Here is a 22,261-nt window from a genome sequence, read left to right as displayed (position 1 = left end):
AGACCTGTGATTCAGGAGTGGAGTGGAGGGGGGTGGCAGCCCAGGACTGGGCTAACAAGGAGTACAGATTCAGGCTGGAGTCAAGTCTGCCCACAAATCTGGAGGAAATACAGCCAGAGACAAATAAACCCAAACACATGAGAGCTGCCAATAACAACAGGAAATAAATTTTCTTTTAATATTTTTTGTGTGCATTAGATGGACTCTAACATTAAAACAGTGTTCTCCTGGGAAGGAGTGCCTCTTGCTGTCTCTGCTGGAAGCAAGCAGCAGAAAGATTTCTAATCATTCTCCAAACTGTATGAAAGATAAAATTTCTACATACTGTACAGTAGCTATGTTATACAGTTATATATCTATATCTATATAGGCTTATATTCAACTCTAAGTACAGAGCGGAGACTTGGTCTAGTCCAATTCCCAAGAGCTCCTAACATCTCATCTCCACCCTACCTTCCTCCACACAGACAAACTCCACAAGCCTCTCACCACAGAAGTCAGTGGCTGCCAGTGACTTGAATGGCTTTGAGACCAAGCTTGCAATGCCCTCCTCTTTACAGAGATGTGCATATGCATATTCTCAGTGTAGAGAAATTCCTCCTCCATCCCTAGTCTCATGAGTTTCTAGTACTCAAGAGCAGCACCATCTTCTGTGTAGGAGCACTATGCTCCTATGTATAGGACAGAATTCCAGTTACTTCATAACTTGGAATTCTTTCTCCTGTATAATGGATTGATATATAGAGATTTAGCCCATCTATGGCCAATCTTGTCCTTACATAGAACAAATCTTCCTCTGCACAGGGGTATCTTTCTCTACACAGAGGATGTAACAGAGCCTCTTGCTCAATACAGCAGAAATCTGAGTCCTATGGGAAGGCTCTTACTTTAATTGTTTAGCTCTTAAACTGAATTCTGCCTCTGCACAGCAAACTGTCCCCTATATTGTGTTACTCTGGCTCTATGTAGCAGAACACTGTTCCTGTAAAACTGAATGGCAAACAATTCTGCAACAGGGTGTATTATATGAAGGGGCTGAATGCCTATTCTAGCAAACTGGCTTTCTGCTAGAGCTGGGAAAAACACTTGTCAGAGATCCTACAGACAGGGTCCAGCCCCATGTCTGCAGTGGTGAGCAAAGCTGCTCAGCTGAGGTGCCCCACAGAAGGGGTAATCATGCCACTGTGAGTCACGTAGAGTGATTAAGAAACTACAGACAGCTCTGTTCTTCCCCACTTACTCTATCCAATCTCACAGTAAAAATGCTCATATACCTGGAAAACAAAGTTCTCCGGCAGACCAGACATCCAGCACTAGAAGAGTGAACTCTTTTCCCAAGGTTGGCCTGTGTTTATTCTCTATTACCTGCAAATATTCCCACCTCCACACCAGCACCTGGCTCTGTGCAGGACAGCACAGGCACAAAACCTGCAGGAAAACCCAAGGGTCTCAGACAATTATTTTTCTCCCACATTCCTTCCCAATTTGTGACTCCTTTCTGCTTTGTGCAGGAGCTCCAGTGTTAGGAGGTGGGAACTCAAGTGGAGATATGGAAAGCAGACTCAGCAACTGGAGAGGGTGGAGTTAGCCAGACCAAGACAAGTCACCAGGACAAGCTAATTCATTGTCTCCTGCCCTGTCCTTCAGCCCAGAAGAACCAAGTTCATAGTTCTGCCAAGACACACATTCTTCTTGAGCTCTCTTGGGCTTAGGAGCTGAGGCAGCCATATTTCCTACTCTCTGGAATTTGCCTGGAATGGGTATCAAGAGATTTCATTAGTGGTAGGGGAAGGATAGAAAGGAGAAGAGGAGAGGAGGGAGGAGAGGAAGCATTTTGTTTCAACATAATCTTCTTTTCATATTGAGAAAAAATATGCCATATTAAGTCCATAATTCTTCTTTTTGGTAGCATTTGTGGGTGAGGGAGGCAATGGGTTTGAGACAAAGAACTTCCCAGAGGTAGTTATAAATGAACTGCTGCCATACAAGGACAATGAGGTTTGTCTTGGATTGAGTACAGCTCAGTTCCAGTCCTTTCACTTCTCTGAGGCCGGCAGACACAGGAGAAAGCTACCACTGTGTTACCGCACCGCAAACTCAGTTGCTCAGGAGGACTGAAGAAGCTAAGGATGATTAAGCCTATCAGAACTCATACTGATGCCATGCAAAAGACCTAGGCCAAGAGTCCTAGGGCATAAAGGCTTGTGCTCCTCCACGTGAGACTCAGCTTAAAGCATCTGTACCATGGGAGAAGACTACATCCTGTCCCCATTCTGGTCTCTCTGCAGGGGCAAAGCAAGAGAAGATGCAGCACAGTTATAAGGACCCCTGGGAAATGAGCTGATCATGGCCTGCAAAATAGAGTTTGGGAGAAAAGAGGGGAGCATCCCACATCATCAGCAACAGATTTAGTGGATGACAGCAGCCACCATGACAGAATAGGAGAGAAGGGACTCTGTGTACTGCAGTACCTGAAGAAGAGGATGTGGGGGAAGGCAGAGCAGCAAGGAAATGGTGGGGGAATCAAAACAGGCAAGCGGGACTTGTTTTGGTTTGTACATAGTGGATTTTCTGGGTGGATGATGATTTCTCTTCTCTCCCTTCCTTCTTCTACTGTTGGTAGCTTACAGAGCATCAGGCCTTCTGCGCTGCTGGTCCACGAGTTGTCTGCAAGGGAGATTCAGGGACTGCCCAGAGCGGCGGAGACGTCGAGATGGAAGGCCAGCCAGCTGGCGACAGATCTCATCTGAAGACATAGCAGATAAATACATGGTGACAGAGCAGCAAGCCTTCCTTCAATCTCTTCACCACCAGAATAATTAGGAGTACATCCTTCATTCTGTCTACAGAAGCTGTTGAACTGCTGAATCCTCATACACATGAGGCAGGTGAACAAATCCTTAGGCCTTTATTCAGTTTCTTCTGGCTTTATAAATGCACAATACATATTAAAATTACTCATATATTTCTGCAGCAAGGACTGCATAAGAATTCTGAACTGGATCCTGTTTATAGTCATGAATAGAAGTAACGAGAGTCACTCTTAACCTCAAAGGAATGTAATTTTGAATAAGGGTGTGTTCAGAATTAGTAGAACATGATTCATTACTTGATCAAGACAAGGCAATGCCAACGTAGAATCAAGAGCTCTCAAACCTCTTGATAGTGTGTACCTAACTCCCAGTGTTTCTCATGGCACGCATACTTGATGCAAGGCTACATTGTATTAGAAGTCCCCAAACTAATTCTAAGGAATCTACTACATATAGATTGGGAGTGGATATTTAGCTAGCTTGAAGAATGTGTCAGATGGATGTGGCTATTCTTCTAGCCTGTTCTAGGCTAGCTTTTTCTATCACTCACCTTGCATGACCTCATTCTCCTTGCAGACAATGCGAGAGCACACCTCCTTGTTTATTATGTACATGCGACGCACACTGAGGGGATCACCAGAAGCATGTCAAAGACAAGAGGAGACGACGCAGATACCCAAGGAGACAAAAAAAGGGATACAGGCAAAAAACATGTAAATAATCACTTGTGAGGAGGCAAATCCTGAGTCCTGTAGTTAGTCCAGAAAAAGGCTGTTGTCAATAGAAAGGTAGTCTTTGTCAAGACTCCATGATATGGCCAAATGCATTAAACGATGACAATAATGATAATGAATATAGGATTCATTATAAAACCTTAGTGCTGCACAGATAATAGTTATTATGCTGCATTAATTAATCGCCTTAAAAAGGACACTCTGAGGATAGCATTCATCTCACCAATTGGTTCCCTGAGGGAACCCCTAGTCTCTAAAGGAAACAATTGCAGAACTGGACATGTTGTTTCTGAAGAGCATTACGGCTTTTCTTAGGGACTGTAGATTTCTTACCTGGTAACACAGAGGTAGCTGATACACTGCTTCACTGGCTTATGAACAGAATAGAGGCGTGTGCAAGGGAACTGCTCTTCCCGACAATCTGGAAACACACATACACACACACAAAGGTGCAATCAAGCATCATTGGCAGGTGTACTCATTCTGACACAGAAAATAGAGGCCTTCACTAGAAGTCTGGAGGGCAGTACCTAGCCTCTATTTTCCATTCTCTTGCGAGAGATGGGGATATTTTAGAGAAGAAGAAAATAAGGCAGACATTTCTGAGCCCCTTGCCTCATAAGACAAAAATAAGGGGACCTTAGGTAAAGTGCAAAACCAGCCTAGGGAAAATCCTTAATACAGGACACACATGCTTCAAAGGGACAGATACAAAGAATCAAAATGTAAATTGTAGTCCTATGTTTAAGACACACGTTCTAATGGATCTGCAGTCTCATGCTTCAGGACACAAATCCAGTTCTCTTCTTTTGCTGGCAATCAAACCCATAGATCTACGAAAGGGTTTCTTGCATTTGCCTCTGAAATAACTGTCTCTTGGCCACTGACAATGACAAGATATTGACCAGGTGTCTGGTCTGGTGGTCTGCCAATTCCTCCCACCCTGGACATGCCACCCAGGGAAAGACTTCAATTTTACTACTCTCATTCTCCAGTCCTTCTAACTCAAGGAATAGGATGAAGTGAATTTTCCAGCAGGCCTCAGAGAGCACCAGCCTGGAGAGGTAACAGGGTGGGTGAAAGCGAAGTTGGGGAGGAGCTGTGGGCAGCAAACTTAAATGTACCTGATGCAGCTGTTGTAGTTTCAGTGTCAGATTGAACTGGAAGACACAGGATAGCAAAGTTAGGATGATTTACCATTATTCCTTCTTAGACATCAGTTACTTGAAACAAATAACTGGAAAGCTCTTTCAAGAGCCCTTCATTGTAATTTCTGATATGGAAACATTGTTAACATGAAACAGTGAAATAAGGTAAAACCCAGTATGAATCTGGTGATAGCTATCTAGCCAACAATGCTAAAAATCTAGCCATGCTTTGCCATAAAGCGTTACCACTACTGTTCAACATTACACTCTGCTTGTAAGGGAATCTTTAATTAGAAAGCAAAAGGCTGGGTAAATGTAGTTAGTTGCCGTAATTCCCACCTAGATAAGGAGGGAAGGAGCCCAACTGACTCTTTCTAGGGGACAGTGACTTCTTTAAGAAACAGCATCCCTGGACCTACTGATTCCTTAATGTCCATGACAGTGGGGCAAAAGGAAGTTGATTTACTGTTCCCTCTGATAAAGCAACCCACCTGTATCAAAGTAAAACAGTATGTTTTATTACTTACCTGCCAGACACAAGTTTTCATCAATTTTAAATAGAGGACTTTTACTTCTCTTGTTCATGTACCATGGTGTTAACCAGAATCACAGACAAAACACATGAGCATAGAGAAAAGGAGTCTTTTGGGAGTCAAAATTCCGGTTAGGGGCAATCAGAGAAGGCAGGATTCTAAGTGTGCAAGAGACAAGGTGAGGAGAAGGAAGAAGGGCCCAAGTTATTCAGCTATGGACTGAGAATAAACTCACCAGGGCTAAGAAGGACAGGTGGTGTTACAGCTGCAGCTGGAGAAAGAGAAGATTTTTGAAATATCTTGATTTGAGTTTTCAGACTCTTCCCCCCCCCCCCCCAGTTTTGCCAATTGCTCTTCATCCTTGAATTGCAGCTATCCCACATGTTGTTCAAAATATCATTAGAATCTGTGTTGTCTATTTGACTTGTCAGAGTAACAGCAAGCTTTCCCTGTGAATATGCTGGGTGTCCTTGAGCTGGGGGATGCTGCAGAGCAGAGATGGGTCCCAGAGTATATGCTCAAGATGAGGTGTTTTTTCTTGATTGCTCTACAACAAGTATTTCAAAGCCAAAGTCTGCTGTCAAGGCTTCACATTTAGACAGGTTCATTTTTTTCACATTTTTCAGGTTTAGATGTAGGTTACCCACAGCCAGTTTGGTCTGGACACAGAGGGTCCTTAGCTATCCTTTTACAGACTGGTAGGTCTCACACACTGAACAAGAGACTCACATAGCTTGCTGTCACCTCCCATCAGGAAGATCATACATCATGTGTATACAGTATTATGCCTCAACTTTTCTCTTCCAGTGTTGTCCCATGTGCCAGTGACAGCTGGTGGTTGATTCACAGTCATCTAGCCAGCTGATGAGCAGAGTCACAGGGCAGAAGACAGATCATGGAATTGTGCTGTCTTGGAGAATGGGACATCCCTCTCAGATCTCCTAACATAGCACACTTCCCAGCAACAGCCTAGTAGTGCTTCCTCTCCTTTGTCTTTTGAACTAATGTATGACTCCCCAAATCACATGACCAGAGGTATTCTCCCCTCTCCCTGCTCTGCCTGATCTCTACACCCTATATCTGAGAGTCTGCCCCAGTAGAGAGAGAAACAATCACAGAGGTCAGCAGTGGGGGATTCCAAATAACAAGTCATACAGAAAAAGGGCAAAGGCTCCTTTCTGAGTCTCTGGCCCTCTCCTGCATTACCCATTGTGAGCCTAGCAGGATAAATCTACCTTGTAAAAGCATACACTCCATCAGCTCTTGTAATGTTGCCCAGTAAGTGGTGAACCTGCCCAGTTTTTTCCGCCTTGTCATTTAGTCTCTTCCTTCAACTTTCTCTGGAAGCTGAGGTTGTGTGAACTTCGGATTTCATGCTTTTCTGCAATGCAAGCATCTTCAGAGAACCAAGTGAGACTGGCATTTCCTTGGGGAACACATCATTATCCACCCTAAATTCATCTCACTCTGTGGAGCACAGACAGGAACTCCAAATAGCTATGGATGCTGGAAAAGTATTGCTAGATATCAGAGGCGGGAAAGAGGGCTTTCTGAGCATAATGAGTATTCTCTTGGGCTATATAGGTGAGAGTAAAGGTGAATGGGGAAAAAAAGCCTGAAGTTGCAGACATATGAACTTACCAGAGGTGCTGATGAGAAACTCAGTGTTAAGACCACCTAGAAAAGAGAGAATGTCCTGAAAGAGTGTGCCTTAACTTTGTGTCCTCTTGCATAGCTAACCATACATAGCTTGAATTATCTTGGCGGCCATGATAGGCTTATGATACTGTGGGATCCAATGAAGTAAATACATCAATAGAAACAGTGCCCCTGTCTCACCCTTATTCATCTCCCTCATCAGTGACTGGTCTGGGGACTGGATTTCTTTACTACTGCATATTGCATTAAACATTATTGAACTCTGGATTCATATTCTGACTTCTTGGACATTGCCACTGTGGTCAGCTTGATGAGAAAGAAAAAATTCTGAAAGCAAGGCACTGATGCCTTCTGCAGCATGAGGACAGACAGCTGAGGCACCCACTGTAGAGAAGGAAGAAGAAAACTCCAGAACCTAGCCCTGACTGCAAAGATGCATTGGCAGCTGGAGTTTCTCTGAAAAACAAAAGATAGCAAAACTGGGGTGTGGGGGTGTGTGTGATGGAGGGATAAAGTGTGAAGGAAAGGGATGATTTGTGGATACATTTTGGACTGGCCACAGCCGCTGAACAATTTTCCAGGAAGCCCCATGCATTGCACATGACAGGAGTGTAGCTGAGATGTTTGATGGCTAAGCCAATAGCTTCAGTGTGAAGAAAAAGCAGGCCATTGTGGTTCCTCTAGGTGCTGAAGCCTGATGCAAAAACATATTTGTTTTATCTTATCATGTCAGAGAAATGGAAAAAGTAAGACCCAGAGGGATAAAGCGAATCACCCCCAACAACACAGTTAAGTCAAGTTCTCAAAATATCCTTTCTCAGCAGCCCTGCTGCTAGAGCACCCCACCCTTTGTGGACTCTTTTGCTCAGGATTTTCCTGAGCAGCATGAGAGTTTCCCTGACTTCTCACTGCTAATGAATTATCAGCTCTCATAGATCTTCCACAACCCTTTGCTGTGAATATAACTTCATGCAAATCAGCTAAGTGCCCCGGACTCCAATTCTAGTGAATTATTTGTGAAGAGCTCACAACACTTAGCAAGTTCTCTTAAAGGGCTTGTTTAATCCTCACTGAAAGGCAACCTCACAATGGCAGAGGCAAAGAAACAAATAACAGCATTTGCAATGAAACAGGCTGTAACTACATAGAAGAACTGGGTCACATGAGCAAGTCTTCAGCACCTAACATGCCCGTAATACCTACCAGTTACAGTTTGCAGTTCTTGCCCATGTACCACCCATGGATACCAGTCTGCAAGAGAAGAGAAACAAGGGAGTGACGAAAAGAGAGAGAGATGGATTTCTATAGGCTGGAAGGTTTGTGAAATTGCTATGAGATGCTTGTCTGTCTGGGAGACACCACTGCCCTCTGCTGAAGGGAGAGATGCTCTCCTCTTTGCCTCAGCCTCCAATGACAGCAGGACTTGTTCTTTAAAGACTTTTGGATACAGCAGGTCCAGATTCTATCCCTGCTGCTTCTGCCAGGGTCCAAGGCCAGGCACAGGGATGAGATTATAGTACCTCCAGATTTGCTTCCAGAATTTGCATTTCTGCAACACCATTTGATGCATTTTGAAAACAACTTACACCTTGTCTCCCTGCTCTGGAGATTTGTCAAAATCACTACCTCCATTTTATAAAAGAGGAAACTGAATCATGGAAATTGTTTATTTAAGGTCACAGAGTCACTGGCACAGTGAGAAACAGATTGCAGATCTTGTAGCTCCTTAAGCAAGTCCACCATCCTCCTTGGGTATGGAGCACAGAGTGGAAGATCTTTCCCTTTCCAGACCCTTGGTGCAATAGGAGAGGGAGAATGATGAAGTTTTGGCTGTGCATTCTGTGTGAAAAAGGAGGAACTGAAACTGAGACAGACTGTTCAATTGTCCAAATATGAAGAGTGAGAAAGCTGCTTCCTCCAGCAGCCAGGAATAAGAAAATATTTCCTGCTAGCCACAGAGGAGGGAAATGTCTACATAACTGGAGGTGGGATAAAGGAAAGAGTTGGCAGAAAAAAATGGTGATCTGGGGCACTGCAGTGTTGTGTGCAGGACCAGCTCAAAGCACAGTACACACTGCTATGTCTTATGAACTCAGCCTTTAGCTTTCTACTCTTAGTGGGAGCACTGCAAGAGTAAAGACTACAGGAGCTTTAAAGCCTTAGTTCTTTCTCATTCCAAGAGCAGTTACTTGCAGGCTGCAGAAATACACTTGGGACCCCTACACAGTCCTGCTTTGCAGCATTACAGGACCTTGCTATTTCCTTCCCCACCCAGCTGCCAGCAAGGGCTCAGCTGCTGGCCATTGATCCAGGGAGAGCCAGACATGCATAATAACTTAAGTACACAGTGTAGTGCAGCCCCAAATTTTTCCTGTTCCAGCTAATCTCTTAATGGTAACATTCAGAGAGGAAAAGTGAGATTGTACACTTTTGATTTGTTTCTGATACAAAAGGAAGGACTCAAATTCTAACTTAAAAACAAACCTTTTCTAACATTGAAAAGTTAGCTCTTACTAGCCTTTTTCTTGTCTAGGAGACTACTAGAAAACTAGTTCAATTATTAAATGACAGGGCACAAGGAAGCGCAACCTCTGCATGTGAGGAGAGGAGACAAAAAGAAGGTGAATTTCTTGTCAGATTTTCAATCACTTTAATTTGTATTTGCTCGAGTACCCAATTCAGATATTTTTAAACACTTGGGAGGAAAGATTTTGCTGTCCAAGCTGCACTGACTTCACCCTTGGCTGAAAAAGCTGCCACCCTAATTCATCAAATCTGTACCTGACCAGACAACAAAAGAGACCATGAGAGACCAGTTGGTGATACCTGTTATTCTGTTGTTATTTTTACGTTAAAATAAAAATAACAGAAACCCTAGAACAAAATACTCACAAGCAGGAAATCTTCCTTTCAGGCCTTCTTCATGCATCAGGAAGACCACAACCTTCTTTTCTCGCCTCTAACTTTGTAGGCCACCTACAAGCTCATCTCTTGGATGGCTCTCATCCCTGCTTCACAGTCACAAATATGACATACTCTTTGTGATAATTACTATGTGTGTTTACAGGAAAAAGTGCTACTGGGAGTACAAACAGGTTTCAGTTAAATCCCAGATCCAAGCAGTCACCGAACAGCAGAGGAAGTCCATCTGGAGCCAACTATTTCAGTATGAGGGGAGAACTGAGGAGAGTAGATTGGCATAACCTGATTTGAATATAATAGGTGCAGTCATCTGTCTCTTACAGTCTTCCCTGGGTGAAGCTTTCTCCAGTCATTGGAATTAATCCTCTTTTGCTCTTTGTCCTGACAGATCCGACTCTAATGTCTGATGCAACCCTCTCATTTTGTTTTCTTCTGCAAATTTCATCCCACCTAAATTTTCACCAAATAAATTCCAAGCAAAGACGTGAAGCAATAAAACAGAACAATAATAACAAAAGCAGAGAGAGGTCTAGACTCCTGAGCTTAAGTTTGTCCAAACAACTATGCAAAAAACTACAAAACCCTCGGGCAACCAAATGACCTGGAATTACGGGCATCTCTGCAGGAACCATTAGTGACAGCAGGCGTTTCACAACTATGATAGAAAAAGTTATGTGGAGCACTGGGAAGTGCTCCTCAGATCACAGAAACACAGGCTGTCAGCCATGTGAAATATAGCACAGTCTCTAATAAGCACAAATCACAGCTAACACGCTTTCTAAAATCTGGCCCTGACTATTTTGCTTACCTAAACATCCCTGCTGTGCAACCCCTGGACCTCTGTCTGCTGTGACCCCTGCTGCTTACTGGGGAGTGGGCACATATGGGAACCAGTCCCTGCTGGGGCGGGGGGGGGGAGGGGGATGGGGACTTTTCCATATAACCCTATCTCCACCATTCCCTTCCTGTTCAGTCTTTCCCCTCCATCTATACGTATGTGTCTTTCTCCTTAGGTCATTGCACTTTAGTCTCTGCAGAGAACTCCAAGGGGCCAGGATGAGGAAGAAATCCTCTCCTTGGAATAAGAACTCACCAGCTGGGGACAAAGAAAATGATAAGAGGCACAGCAGTATACAGGTTCCAAAGATCTTCATCCCTGTGGAGTGGAGGACAGAAGTCAGAGGAAAGTTAAGGCAGGAGCTGGAATACCCTCCCCTGTAGACCAGAAGCACTCTTTGCCTGCTGCCTCCATTTCCCTCTTAAGACATTTTGTTCTTCCCAGCCTCCCTCCCACCAGCTTTCTCCTAATCTGGCCAGTTTTCCAGCTGTTGCTGAAACGTTTTGGACTGAACATAGAACTCTATACACCTTGTTTCTCTTAGCACCTCCCTTCTTTAGACATTTTCTTTCCCTGTCTCCATTCTTTTTCTCATCCAGGTGGCTAACCGCTCCCCAGCCCCCCCTAGGATACAAAGAAAACTTTCCCTTTGTTATCTCCCTCCACTCTCTTATCCTTTTAACTTATTCTGAGGAATGTTGAGAGAATGGATAGGGTCCCCATCACTTACTGCAGCCCTCAGTCTTTGCTCCCTTCAGCAGTAGACGCTCTGTCTTCCCCCTTCAGCTGTTCTCCTCACTTTGGCCACCGGGTAGATCATATACAGCCACTCCCAGAAAACGTTCTACTTTTGGTTGTCTTCAAAATATAATATTGGAAAAAAGAAAAAAAAAGAAAAAGGAAAATGCAGTGAAGCAGTGGGATGTGGTGTCATCATGCAGATGGAATGAGAGGGGGGAGAGCGAGGAGCAGCAGCCCACACCCTCATTCCAGAGTTTATTATAATCCAAAAGGAGCCTGCTCCTCCCATTCCCTCAGGATGGTCCAGCACCAGAGACGGATTCCTCTATCTACATTATATATTTGTCTCCTATTTTATTTTGCCTTCCTGTGCAGTCCTGTCTTTCTCCCTCTTCTCCTTACATCACTATAGCTACCCTTCTTTTCCCACTTCGCCACCTATTTGCACCCCATTCCTTTGGTTCTCTTTTCTTCCTGTTTTTCTGTTTCTCTCTTACGCACTGAAAATCTGCAGAGCCTGCACCTTTGTTTTCCTAAAGAACATGTAGTTTTCCAACAGTATCCATTTGAGGAGAGAACAGCCTTCCCAACACCAGTCCAGAGACTTTGCAGCACTTTCTCTGAGCAATGCCTTTAAAAAACATCTGTGTCACTTAAAAAAACAGCTCCAATTTTTTTCTGGTTCCAGTCTCTTCTATCTAAAGATAAAAAACAAAGAATAGGGGTTGTAGCTAGACCACTCATAGTATTTTGAGTTATTAACCTTTCCATTATTAGTCTGAGACATATCCTGTGGAACTTTGTACAAACCTCTTACTATATCTCCATTTCACTCAAGAGCAGGTAACCATGCCGAGCCCTGTGACTGTACACTTTGTGTTTACACTGATGAACCTTAGCCTGGCTACCCCTTGAGACCAAAACTTTATGCTTTAGAAAAGTAGAATTCAGGATACCAAAAAATAGAATGGACTGTAATACAGTGAGCCCCACAAATACCCCCTCCATTATATTCTGGCTTTGCCCTATGTTCAGGAAACGTGTGCTCAGATTTCCCCTGTCCAGAGCTTGGCCATAGTAGCACATGCTTGTATGTGAATCACATGGGTGACTGGCAAGTCCAGGCTTGAAATGCACTTAACCATTATTCTTCCCATCTAACTACTTTTTGTCAGTCTTACATTCTATCCTTTTTTCCTACTGTCTCTACTTTTTCCTCTATAAATCTTTTTGTATCTTTTTCCACTGCTGCCCCCTTCCTTTTTCTTCTTCCTTGCCCCCAGTACTTCTCTTGATCCTGCCTATTGCCAAATGCAAAATCTCTTTTATTTCTAGAAATATTTTGGGGCTTGGGCACATCATAATTTGATTCAGTTTGCCATGGTGACAGAATGAATTCTAGTCTTTCCCCCTAATATACTATTGGATTATATTACTCCAGACACATAGCTTAGTCCAGCATGTACTGCAAGTGATGCTGTCCAGGAGGAATTCAAAATCATTCACAGAATAGGATTTAGTGCCAGAACAATGGGTGGGGACAGTGTATTTAATGAACAGTGAGAATGGACATGCCGCACCACCCTTTACTCCAATGGGATTATTTTGTACTTGGTGTTGCGGTCCCTGTTGTACAAATGGTCAGTACTCAGGTTTTCAGAGTGGGAAGGACAGAGTTCTGTCCCTGTGTCTGGAATGATAATCCAGCTAAGTGGGAGGCGCAAAGCAAGTTGAAGTCCTAAGTGGTAACAGATGTATTACAAGAAGAGAGTAAAAGAACAGAGAAAATACGATTGGATAAATAAAGGAAAAGGGAAAAAGCCCAGAAGGAAGACACAAGCTTTCCAAGGATCACAGACAGATGGAGGGCCTGGCAGAGAGCCCGTCAGCTGGCAGCAAGGGTGATGACATCACCCTGCAGCCAAGCACCAGGAAGGAGGGAGCAGAGCATCCTCCCTCAGTGGGCTGCCTTGGTCTGGGCATTCTCCTGGCAGGCTGTGGGAGGGGCTCACCCCAGGATCAGGGTCATGTGCAATGCAGGTACCAAACAGGGATTGGAACATGGGGCAATTTCTGCAATGCCACTGCCATTCTGGCCAACCTGAGAAAGATGGAGAATAGGAGAAATATCAGCAAAAGTGGAAGGACATAAACTGAGAAAGGAAAAAGAAAAAGGAAGAACAAGATTTGACCATAATTTATGCCACCCTTCAAACACCCTTGAGCTGCTTTGCCTCCAAGCACACTGCATTTTATGAATGAGGGAGTGGCAAGTCCACGAGCCCCACTGGAATACCCTCTCTCTCATATAACTCTTCTTCCAAGAGCCCTAGGATCTCCATTTCCAGTTTCTTTCTCAGTGATTTTTTTCTCTTTGCTGCTCCTGGAATTCCTTCTCTGGGTCTGAGGAGGCACTGGTTGGACAGTGCCCCTTCTTTGAGCTTCAAGGCACAATCTCAGTCCTGAAGACAAGGGTATTGAAGGAGGAAGCTAGAAAATGACCCAAGCTCCCTCCCTCATGCAGCAATGAAAGACAGAAACCTTTCAGGGGAAAGCTGCAACACATAGGCCTTATCCTGGTAGCTAGGTAACCCTCATTTGTTCTCAAGAAACAGTAGGCTAGGAATAAAGCCCAATAATTCCCAGTATACAGTTGCTAAGGAAATCTCTACCATGTCTTGGCTGCCACGAGAAACACAGAAAAGCATTACCTGCAAGTGACATAATTAAAACCAGCATTTCTTACTTAATAGTGGCTGAGGATGGGTTGTGGCAGTGCTCAAGAGAAAAGACAGAATGACCATCTGCTCATTCTCATTTCTGGTCCTCCAAAAACTCAGGGGAAAAGCACTGGTGCTGAGAGGTAGCAGGAGATGGGTAGTGGGAAAAGGGAATGCTAGGCATTTCCCTGCTCACCAGGGCAGCATTCTGAACTGAAGCACCATCAGCCTGTTTCACTGAAGCTAAACACCACCATTCACACTTTCAGGGATTGGTTAAAACTCAGTCCACAGAAGACACTCAGAAGGTGCTTAAGCAAACAAAAGAACTGATGGAAGTTATAACTGCTCCCTGGTTTGAGGAATCCTTTCAGATCCTTGGCTTTTTCTGGATGTCCAGGTAGTAGTATATTTAGGGCTACATCTTTCCACATAGCTTGGTTTTGTTGTTTCTCTCTGTGCCTCTGTCTTGTCATTCAAGCCATTGTTACTGTTTAACTGGATAACTATGATGCTGCAGATGAAGACCTTGTGAGTCCTGAAACACATTTATTTGGAAACTTTCATTGATGTCATACATTTTGGTCTAGTAGTGTATTAATGTATCACCATCTCCCATAGACAGCAAGATTCACCTCTGGTCCTGGGCACGGTTCCTTCAGAGTGCTTTTGAACTTTAAATCCTTTTTTCAAGCTGGAAGTGTGTGTTCTTCCCAGGTTGCTCAATGCAAACAGGCCACTTATGCTAACAACACACCTCTCATTTGGACAGCTTGGTGCAGATGGGAAGTTCTTGGTGAGGGAATTGCTGGCCGGGAGGCAGTTCAGTATTTTATTATTACCAGACAAACCGCAGTGAAACAAATGGAAGTATCCTGCTGCTCTCGCTCTCTGTGGACACTGGAGGGGGCTGCAGCATGTTGGCATTTGATACATCATCCAAGGGAATTCTTCAAGAGCTGTGGTTATGTGTCTGAAGGCCCTGATCTGCTATGAAGGCTCTCCTTCTAGCACTCCTATTTGTCAGTATCCTGGATCCATACCTCTTTAACCACTTTGCTTTTTTGGAATGGAAGGGAAAGAATCTGTTATTTTTCCCCCATCCCCATCCCATGACATTCACAAAGATTGCAGGAGAGCCCTCACTGCTGGAAGATTTAAATATTTAATGTTATTCTGCATCTTCCCTTCTCATTCACTTTGCTGTCTTCTGCTTTGCATGCAGCCATCCTTCTCCAGCAAAGGGGAACTTGAGGACATTCACAGTGATCCAGCAGATGACTCAAGGTAAAGCATTCTTCCCTCTGAAAAGTCCAATATCAGTGCCATAGAAAACTGTGCCACAGTAAATAGCATGGGTGACTCGTAAGGGAAACACTTCCATACATATATACCCTAAACTGCACTGACCCCAGTGCCTGTACGTGTTTATAGATCAGAAGCAGTGAGTGTGATTCAGCAAAAACCTGGTACTGATCCCTATATGTTGCCAGGGATGCTGTAGTAATGGTAGTGTGATATTTTGGATAAGACACAAAATTAGCCTTCCTGGAAATTAAAATCTCCTGGTGCCTTTCACCCCAGAGGTGACTGCCTCTCAGCAGACAGGTAAGTGATCCCAGTGTACTTCATCTGTAAAGGTCTTGGAGAGGCATTTAAAAGCCAGCTGATTTCTTTCCATCTTTGTCTCACTGGCCTTCACATATGCTCATAGTAACTGGGCATTAAATTACATCTGAGTGGCGAGAAGTTAATGAACTGCTGTAAGACGTTTGACTGTATCATTTCAATAATGTAGCACTGGGCATTCATTTGAGTTGGTGCTGTGAAGTGAGTTTTCTTGGGACCCACACTGATGACTTCTCACTGCCAATGGGTTCCATTAATACCTAAGGTCTGACACCATCCTTCAGTTGTTCCACTGGTGTGTCTGAGGTTGCCAGGAGGAAGGGACATGAGTTTAAGACCTGATCCATCTTTCCCCAGTTTTTGGAGGTAAGGTCTGACTTTGTATCCAATCCATTACAAAAGTGGGAATGCCACAAAGTTCAGGAACCTGGATGTGACCCACCTCTATTCCAAAAATGGCCATGCTTTTTGTTGTCCTGTCTATAAGAACAAGGAATTCTTCACCCCTTTATTTCCGGATCAGCAAACAGGGCAGGCAGCCTTGCAGTCACAAAATGCCCTAAGGGAGTCCATGAAACTAATTAATTCAGTCAGCTCCTTCAAATCAGTTCAATATTCGTGAAGAATTGAGTGTGCATACAGTGAGTCAGTGAGTCAAGTCTTCTTTCCTGTTTTGTTGATGTATTTGGCCATGTGCTTCAGGCTTCCCAGGGCCAAGAAGCCTGCAGCGAGAAATTGTCAAGATCTTGCTTCTTTCCTAGTGCTCTGCTTTAGTTACCTTCTTTCTTCTTTCTCCAGTTCTGAATACCACAATCATCTTTCCTTTCTGGTCCCCCACACTGTATTAGGGTCATTCTTCTTGGCTGTTTCACACATCCTGTGGCGTCTCCCCTTCTCTAAGCAGCTGAGCTGAACCATGGCTTCTCTCAGGACCCTTTTTTCAAGACTGCTCTCTCAAGGAGAGAGGTAGTACTTAAAGCTCAACAAATACATAAATTCTGCCTGTAAGTCCAGTTAAGTGTGTCCATATAGAGTTTGGACCAAATGGAAACACCATCTTTACTTAAACTGGTGCAAGTTTAATGTATGAACAAGGCTCAGGCCACAAGTTAAATACCAGTAGCAGTTTAAGATATGACTGGTCCTTCTCCGCTTCTCCCTTGCTTTCTGGACATCACAATCCCTGCAGCAGAGTCAGCAGAATTAAGCTTAGTGTGGTGATCACCCATCTCAGTGTGGTGATTCTACAGTGAAGTATTAAACATAGCTGGCTAAAGAAGTCACTACTCCAAGCTGTCTATCCCACATCTTGCCCATAAAATGCTGCCTCTACAGGTTCAGGAAAAAAGAACCTTCTCTTGAACTGCAGTTTGACACCTGAACTATTAAAGTAAACTGGCATGTATTTCTATTTAGTTCTCCAGACTATAAATGGAGTCATCTAGGTTCTGCTAAATAACCGGTTTCAATGTTCCTGTTTCAAAACATGACCTCTAACTGAGGAGTGAGACAGACATTAGGAGGCAATGATGTCTTAAACCTACTCAAACAGGTTCACCAGAGCTGATCTGGCAGAGAATTAGTCACATCCGAGCTTTCCCATAACCACAGTATCTGTCTTAATTGAGGTTCAGCCTTTTGCGCCATTTTATTCTCTGTTAGTATTCCTTCAAGATTTTGGTAGGTTTGCCAGCCCTAGCGCTCCAAAACCATGAGTCATGCGCCCCCCCCCTTCCACCCCCCAATAGAACAGTTTCAAAAATCACATTCTGAATGGGCTATTCTGACTTTCAAATTCTGAACTTCTGAAGTGTACTTAGTTTTGTGATTCTCAAATAACCTCATGATTCCAATAGTGGGGTTTCAGGAAAGTACAAGATGTGATAAACTCATGACAGCTAGCAATACTTGAACCAGACATACTCTTTCAGTTAAAACTGGCACTAGAAGGAGGTAGGTACATGCATAGAGAGAACGGGGGTGGGAATGGTAATTAATAAATAAATAAATAAATAAATTAAAAAGGATATTCTGATTTTGATAGCAGACTGAAACCAAGGCAAATGACATTAATGAAAATCTGTCCTAATGTGATACGCATATATTTAAAAGGCCTGTACTGATTTAGCTCATCTCGTTTTGAAAGAGATGAAAACAGCACCAAATGTAGATCATTCCGCACCAAAATAAACAGTACCTTTGCAGAATGCCTGTAAAAGGGTGACAATGCTGGTAGCTAAAATACCTAATTTGATAATATTCTAATAATTTCTTGTCTTTATCCATCAATGCGTCTGCCCTGATAAACTCACAGGAATGCAGAGAAGGGAGAAAGCAGGTATCTTTTTATAAAGAATAATTTAACTGTTCACTCATTATTTCCATTATTTCTTAGAATAAAAAAGCACTGGAATTTCATTTGCATTCAGTTGTATAGAATATTTACATTCAGATCAAAACATACTGGGTTTGTTTGTTAAAATATGTAAACATTATTTTTTCTTATCAACCTAGCCTCTTTAGCCAGCCTCTTTTAGCTATTTACTGCATTCGTCTTCAGTTCTCTCTTTCCCCACCTGCCATCTCTGGTATTCCTCCCTCTTTCATTCTTTTTTTTTTCCATACGTTCTGTTTTTTATATGCATCTGTTCCTTCCTCCCCCCTTTATTTCTGCATTTCTTCCTCCGTTTCTCTTCTCTTCTATATATATATTTCCCTCTTGTGCTCTCTCTTTCTCCTGGTTTCTCTTTCTGTACAAGTTTTTCTGTCTCTGGCTTTCTCCCTGTCTCCCCGGTTTCCTCTAAGTCACCTTCACTGGAATGTTGGCAGAAACATTTTTTCTTTGAAAACAAAGAGACTAAATAACTAAATGAATAAATAAAATAGCTAGAAGCATACAGAAGGTTTCAATTCCAGAAGGGTCTGTATTCCGAGAGCTTTTCTTACTTCTTAGCAAAGGAGATGATAGTTACACTCCCTGACAACCCCCCACCTCACACAGAGCCAAGTTTCCCCTTCCCCTCGCATGAAGATCTTGGCTGAGAGTGATGGATTGCACTGCAGTAAGGGCTGGGAGCACTGCAGTGAGAGGAGGGGGAGGGATGGAGAAAGGAGGAGACGCACTGCCAGCGTCAGGACAGGAAGAATGTAGTGTGGACTGATCAAAAGAAAAGAAGGGAAGTGGAAAATGGGGAAGTGGGGGGGATGTCTGGGAGAGTGTATGTTTCTGCAGACTGCATCATTCTGATTCTGGCTGAAGAGACTGGAGAGCCAAGCTCTGAGACAGACCGAGCCAAAAAACAATACAAGGCAGTATGGGCAAGGCTGTCACAGGGGCACTGGGGAGACAGACAGAGAAAATGGAAAAGCAATGGGAAAAGGGAAAGAGAGGGAGGGAGAAAAAGAGAGAGAAAGCCTTAAGTGGTACAAGAATGATAAAAGAAGGCACAACAACTCTTATAATCTGAATTTCTTTCTGGAGCTATAACAGGGAAGGCAATGTCAGAGATGTGGAAACATGTAAAAGGTCAAACAAGGCATACTGCAAAGCTTACTGAAGCGTATTTCATTGTACTCTGAAGGGTGATAATAGTACGACCTTTGGACGGAAGTGAAGTACATCAGTATCTCTGATGCTATGCTACTGGTGACAGTAAGCACGTTGACAGTGTCCGGCTACAGAAGCTCTATTGCCTTGCGAATTTTACCAAGGAGGATGTGCCCTTTCTCTTGGGCACAGTGAGGAATGCAGCTCACCTTCTCCCCACAGCATCAATTACAAGTCCAAAACACTTGCCTTTATTGCCTTCAATACTTCTCTTCTTCTTCTTTCTGTATTTGTTTTCTCTGTATCTCTCCATCTGTTTCTTATTTATTATCTAGATTTTTCTCCAATTTTTCTAATTCCATCTAGCTTCCTTTCTCCTTTTTTAACATCTTTCTCTCAGTCTTTCAGAAGTATCGTCCACACTTCCTTCCTCTGCCTCTCTTTTTGCAGATTTTCCCCTTCTCACCCTCAGGCTTAATTCTCCGCCAACTAAATGTTATGACAGTGTACAATATACCACCCTTCCTTTCATGCCTGTTGCCTGGATCAAAAGGACAAACAGGGTACAAGGCCATGGGGAAGCATGCCTTGCACATCTTTTGAGTGATGGCAAGAGGGAGGTGCCTTACAACAGTGCTGGTGCGGAGGGTTCAGATGCTGAAGATAGTGGAGGGGAGGATGAGGAGAGAAGGGGTGTGCCTGGTAGTCATGCTTTCAGCCTACAGGAGGCTGCCCTGCAACTTCTCAGAGTGACTCCCTCACTTCTCCCCCCCTTCCTCCAACACAGTCAGAGGCTTCTCTCACACCCACACCCTCTGGCTATTGCTTGCTCCCTCCTCCCCCCATCCCACCCTGCCATTGCACTGCACCAGCTGCAGTTTCCAGCTACACTGAACTAGTTCCGGCCTCTCTGCCAGTCACCTCAGTCCCCTCTTCCTTCACACCCACAACGGCCACAGAAGGGGGAGAAGGGTGTGGTTAGTTCACACTCCAGAGAGCCCCCTAACCACAGCTACCATAATGGTGACAAACCCTGCAAAGAGAGGAGGGAATTTTGAGATGCACTCACCTGCTCCTTAATCCCCTCCATCTGCTTAATGCAGGCAAGTGGACAAGGGCAATGGATATATAACTAGACTTGCCAGTGACAAGACAAAGAGTAAGAGAATTAGATGAAGAAACTCTCCACAAATGAGATAAGTCTTAAAAACATATTCCCTGGAACACCATCTCATCAGTTCTGGCCCCACTGTCAGAAATGGAAGTAAAACACCAAAACGACTGGGAGAAACTCAGAGACACTTTAACCTACCCTGTGAAGCTCTTTAGCTTGCAGGGCAGATAATTATCAATTTTTCTCCAATGCAGGAAAGCACTGCCTGTAAAGTATAGCCACCCTGTGGTTGCATCAGAGCCTCCCAACATGCACTGAGATCTTAAGTCATCACTGCAACAGCATTAATCAAAAGCCACTGGGGAAAGAGACAAGAACGGGCAAAAAGAGAGAAAGGAACAGAAAACAGGAACAAAGGGAGACAAAGAAAAGAGAAAAGGAACTCTCTGGAAATTGAAAGAAACAAGAGACAGAATGAAAGACTGAGAAAAGTAATTGGGGAAGAGAAGGGCCCAGGCAGACTAATAGGAAAAGAGAGGCAGAGGGGAGATACACAGAGAAAGAAGCCTTCTCCCTCCAAATTATCCTTTCCCTCAAAGGTCACCTTTCCCCTTTCCCCTAGCTCCTCAGTACTATTACATGTCTCCATGAAGTATAACTGCATCTTAGCAGGGATAGATACACTTCCTTCTTCTGGAACTGGGAGCTGATGTTTATACACCAGGGTTTGAAGCCCACCAACTGCTATTTATCCATCCCTTTGTTTGTTTGTAACTCTGCCAGCCTGAGATTCTTTGCGTTTTTCTGTTTTCAAACTGTGCCCAGAATAAGGATAGCAGAACCCTCTGACCTTCTTCAAAGTTAGTCAATGAGATGCATGCTCTCCTCCCTTAAGCTCCCAAACAATTGCTATCTGGCAGGAAAAGTCTTGCTATGGCCCCTAGTCCATTCCTTGGGGCAGGATTCTTCCCTATGAGTCACTCCCCGGGGCTTTTCCAGTCCTCATTTCTAATGCTGGGAGCAACGGTGTTCCCACTCCTTCCTTGGGTGAAATCTATTTCACGACTGAACAGATCTCTCCTCCTTTGTCTAGTTATATATATAAAAAACTAGTTATATCACTTTTTTTTTTTCCGTCCTGGAAAACCTGCTTGCTCCATTCCTACCACTAAGCATAGGCAATGGATGGTGGCACCCTTCCCACGCCGATTAGTTAAGTTCTACCCCCATCCCTACAGAAAGACTAATTTCCATTTCAAGGTGGGGAAAAAACAGGCGCGATAAAGGGCGGGGGAGGGGTGGGGAGAGAACGAACCTCTTTCAATAAAGATAAATCAGTAGCACCTTTCTACCAGGTCCTCCCAACCTGCTCCGCGGGCGGCTCTGTGCTGCGTAAGCAGTTTCTGATATAGGTTAGCGGTGCTGCTCAGCATGGCCTGCGCTCAAGGTAAAGGTGGAGGAGAGGAGCGGAGGGGGCAGCCAGGCGGGCGTTCAGCCATTCTGACTGCAGAGACCTTGCTGCTGGGGTCGGTTCTAGCCGGCTGGCACCGTGAGCCAGGCTGCAGCTGCCGCCGCCACTGCTGCAGGGATGAGCGCGCGCCTAGGAGGCGCCCGCCGCACCTCGCTGCGGAGCGGCCGCCTCGCTACGCAGCACCGCCCCCCGCCGCCGCGCGCCCGGCAAGCGCGGCTTCTGGGAGCGGCTCGCCGGCCCACGCGCACGGCAGCGCAGCTCCACGCAGTCGCCCGGAGGTAAGTACGCGCGTGCACGCTGCACTGCGCTCGGTGGGCTGGGCACCCGTCCGCTCCGCCGCGAGCGCCTGAAGCGCGCGCGCAGTCACGTGCATGCTGGCTTGTACAGTGGCG

At 44.4% G+C, this 22,261-nt stretch overlaps 1 protein-coding gene across 1 annotated transcript; it reads right to left on the bottom strand.

Annotated features, from left to right (window-relative positions):
* Positions 1–151: 151 nt before the first annotated feature.
* On the bottom strand, positions 152–21,954 carry MFAP5 (microfibril associated protein 5). The gene is made up of 10 exons (XM_013956246.2): positions 21,714–21,954; positions 11,378–11,505; positions 10,903–10,965; positions 8,091–8,138; positions 6,870–6,905; positions 5,464–5,499; positions 4,672–4,707; positions 3,881–3,968; positions 3,364–3,437; positions 152–2,746 (listed from the first exon to the last, which is right to left on the bottom strand). Exons 3-10 carry the CDS (start codon positions 10,961–10,963, stop codon positions 2,625–2,627), a joined length of 501 nt encoding a protein of 166 aa, XP_013811700.1. The 5' UTR covers positions 10,964–10,965; positions 11,378–11,505; positions 21,714–21,954; the 3' UTR covers positions 152–2,624.
* Between the last annotated feature and the right edge of the window lie 307 nt (positions 21,955–22,261).

The sequence above is a fragment of the Apteryx mantelli genome, chromosome 1 (genome assembly GCF_036417845.1).
Source record: "Apteryx mantelli isolate bAptMan1 chromosome 1, bAptMan1.hap1, whole genome shotgun sequence".
Lineage (NCBI taxonomy): Eukaryota > Metazoa > Chordata > Aves > Apterygiformes > Apterygidae > Apteryx > Apteryx mantelli.
This window is presented reverse-complemented; position numbering and strand designations above follow the sequence as displayed.

Excerpts from the sequence above, each read along its gene's own strand:
- MFAP5 (XM_013956246.2), bottom strand. The coding sequence starts at position 10,963 with ATGAAGATCTTTGGAACCTGTATACTGCTGTGCCTCTTATCATTTTCT. Across the intron at positions 5,500-6,869 it reads GTTTCTCATCAGCACCTCTG|CTGCAGCTGTAACACCACCT; the intron begins GTAAGTTCATAT and ends CTCTTTCTCCAG. Across the intron at positions 4,708-5,463 it reads ACCTGTCCTTCTTAGCCCTG|TTCAATCTGACACTGAAACT; the intron begins GTGAGTTTATTC and ends TGTGTCTTCCAG.